Raw genomic sequence first — 2,633 nt, forward strand, 5'->3', positions numbered from 1 at the left:
AAACAGTACATTGAGCGCGTCGCCGAACAAAGTGATGCAACGTTCTGTTACTGAAACAAAATGAAACACTTGCCGCGCTTCGAAACAAAGCGCAACGTAAATAAAATAGTAGCCAACGATTTCATGCTTCATATTGATCCAATAACAGATTGGTGTTTCAATTTGTTCGGCGATTTTTTTGCGTTTCGTATTCATCGGCGAAGAGTCAATACGTTCTTTTTATGCTCACGGGTTCAATTATCATTCCGACCAATATCGACACCCAATTTACGGAGTACCATTTGAACGGCATGCCTCATCATTTTTGAACAATAACTCACGGTCGAAAACCGCACACATTTATATCTTTTGTCAATATTTTCTTTTGTCAATGTTTTTGAAAAACTCATTGTATTTTTCTGTCTCTCGGTCTCTACTAAATTGTAAATTTTTAACTACCAACAGGGACTTGTTAGATTAGACGTAAAATTTTTCTTCAATATATCACTTCTTTGATAAATTGATTGATGACTTTTGCAGTCATTAGGGCCGCAACTACAATGGTAACGCTTCCACAGGCCTTTCTTTTTGGATATTTAGGTTAGGCTTTTTTGGACCATTTACATTTCGGCTTCCTACTCATTTCCATGTGTTGGTTAGGTTATTTTGTGTTAAAATGTTTATAAACCAAATCAAGAAGGACTACTATTATAATTATCACACATTAAATTGTATGTACAAACACGAAAAGATCAGGTTTTTCACGACTCTCGGAGTCGTTTTCCTGCAAAAGTTTTGTATCCGAAAAACTTAGTTTAAGTTCGACTTGCCCTAAGAAAAACCGAAAAAAATTGACATTTTTGTATGGGAAGTACCCGTGAATCGACTCCGATTGACTTCAAAATTTCTGATGTTTCATTTTTTGGGAGAAAAATAAGATTTTGAAAGTTTGAAACCAATCGATGTCGATTTACGCATACTTCTCATACCAAATTTTCGAAATTTCGACTAGAATGACCGATTTTTCGGCAATTTTGTATGGGAGGTACCCGTAAATCGATTCCGATTAGCTTCAAACTTTCAGAGGATACATTTTCTGGAGAAAAAATAAGAATCTGAAAGTTTCATGTTGATCGCATTTGCAGAAGTTTGGTTTTTGACCTTCAATTTTTGTCGAAATTTTCTTGGAAAATATTGAGAGTCAAAAACCAAATTTGTGCAAATGCGATCAGCATGAGACTTTTACAATCTCATTTTTTCCAAAAAATGAAACCTCAGAAAGTTTTGAGCTAATCGGAGTCGATTTATATAGCTTCGATACAAAATTGTCGAAAATTTAACTGAAGTGACCGATCACTAGAAAACTGCCTTTATTCAAGAAACTTCACAAAAAATAACCAAAAGTGCGGACAACGGTACGGAAAAATTTGGGATTACGAATGTAATTCTACTTATTTTTATCTTATTCTTTCACAGATGAATTGGTTGATCGAAAATGGGTTCGGTGGCATCATGGTGTGGTCTATCGATATGGACGATTTTTCAGGAAAGTGTGGCAATGGAAAATATCCATTGTTAAAAGTATTAAACGAAGAGCTTAAATCATATAAAGTACGTTTGCAATATGATGGACCATATGAAACACATGGACCAAGAGGGGCATACACTACAAAAGACCGTATGTTGACTAATTGTTTGAATAATAATAAATTCAAATAATAATAATTTTCAATAGAAAATAATAATAAATTTGATTTATTATGGATGTTTACAATTTTCCAGCAAATGAGGTGACATGCGACGAGGAAGATGGTCATATTAGTTATCACCCAGACAAATCAGATTGTACACATTACTACATGTGTGAAGGTGAACGTAAACATCACATGCCATGTCCAGCAAATTTAGTATTTAATCCATCTGAAAATGTATGTGACTGGCCCGAAAATGTCGAAACTTGTCAACATCACACTCAAGCACCACAAACAAATTAAATTTAGAAAGAAAAACTAATGGAAGTGTATATCACTGAGTTTTGTGAATTTTAGGTTTAAAATTTATACCATGAAAGTTTTGCGACTTTTTTCGATTTTGGAAGTCATCGAATGTGATTGATACAAATTTAAAATCAATAAAAAAAACTATATTAAATTAGAACAAAAGATTCGTTAGAATTTACTTTCAATGGAGCGAACGAACGTTTTGCTGCTGCCGACACCTGCGTAGATTTGACAGTTCCTAATTAACCAAAAATAAAATAACACTGATGTCACTTCACAGTTGGAAAGTAGCATCCTTCACATGATTTTCAAAATTAGTGCTTGATTAGCTGCAGTCTGTTGAATTTAATTGAGAATAATGGTTCGAATCATCGCAAAGGAATGCCTGCCTGCGTCGCTTATCAGCTTTGGCTATAGCCAAATAACAACCAAAACCACCACCAAAATGAATATCGCGAGTTGAAAACATTGGTCGAAACAAGGGCATTTTTCCCTAGGGGATAAGATTACATCAGTGGTATTCTGAATCGGTTGCTCGTCGAAAATTAGGTGGTTATGAACCGGTCATAAGTCGTTGTAAATGAGTTCCGTGTGTCGTATGAGTAATGTGACTAGTGGCCTAATTCATAGTAATGTGACTAGTGGCATCATTCA

At 34.7% G+C, this 2,633-nt stretch overlaps 1 protein-coding gene across 1 annotated transcript; it reads left to right on the top strand.

Moving 5' to 3' along the window:
* Positions 1-1,357: 1,357 nt before the first annotated feature.
* On the top strand, positions 1,358-1,992 carry LOC129572574 (endochitinase-like). Its single transcript, XM_055452561.1, has 3 exons — positions 1,358-1,394; positions 1,456-1,657; positions 1,762-1,992. Exons 2-3 carry the CDS (start codon positions 1,456-1,458, stop codon positions 1,971-1,973), a joined length of 414 nt encoding a protein of 137 aa, XP_055308536.1. The 5' UTR covers positions 1,358-1,394; the 3' UTR covers positions 1,974-1,992.
* The last annotated feature ends 641 nt before the right edge of the window (positions 1,993-2,633 follow it).

This window comes from Sitodiplosis mosellana, unplaced genomic scaffold (assembly GCF_009176505.1).
Source record: "Sitodiplosis mosellana isolate CC-2019 unplaced genomic scaffold, AAFC_SMos_1.0 Smas_scaffold_5229, whole genome shotgun sequence".
Classification (NCBI taxonomy): Eukaryota; Metazoa; Arthropoda; class Insecta; order Diptera; family Cecidomyiidae; genus Sitodiplosis; species Sitodiplosis mosellana.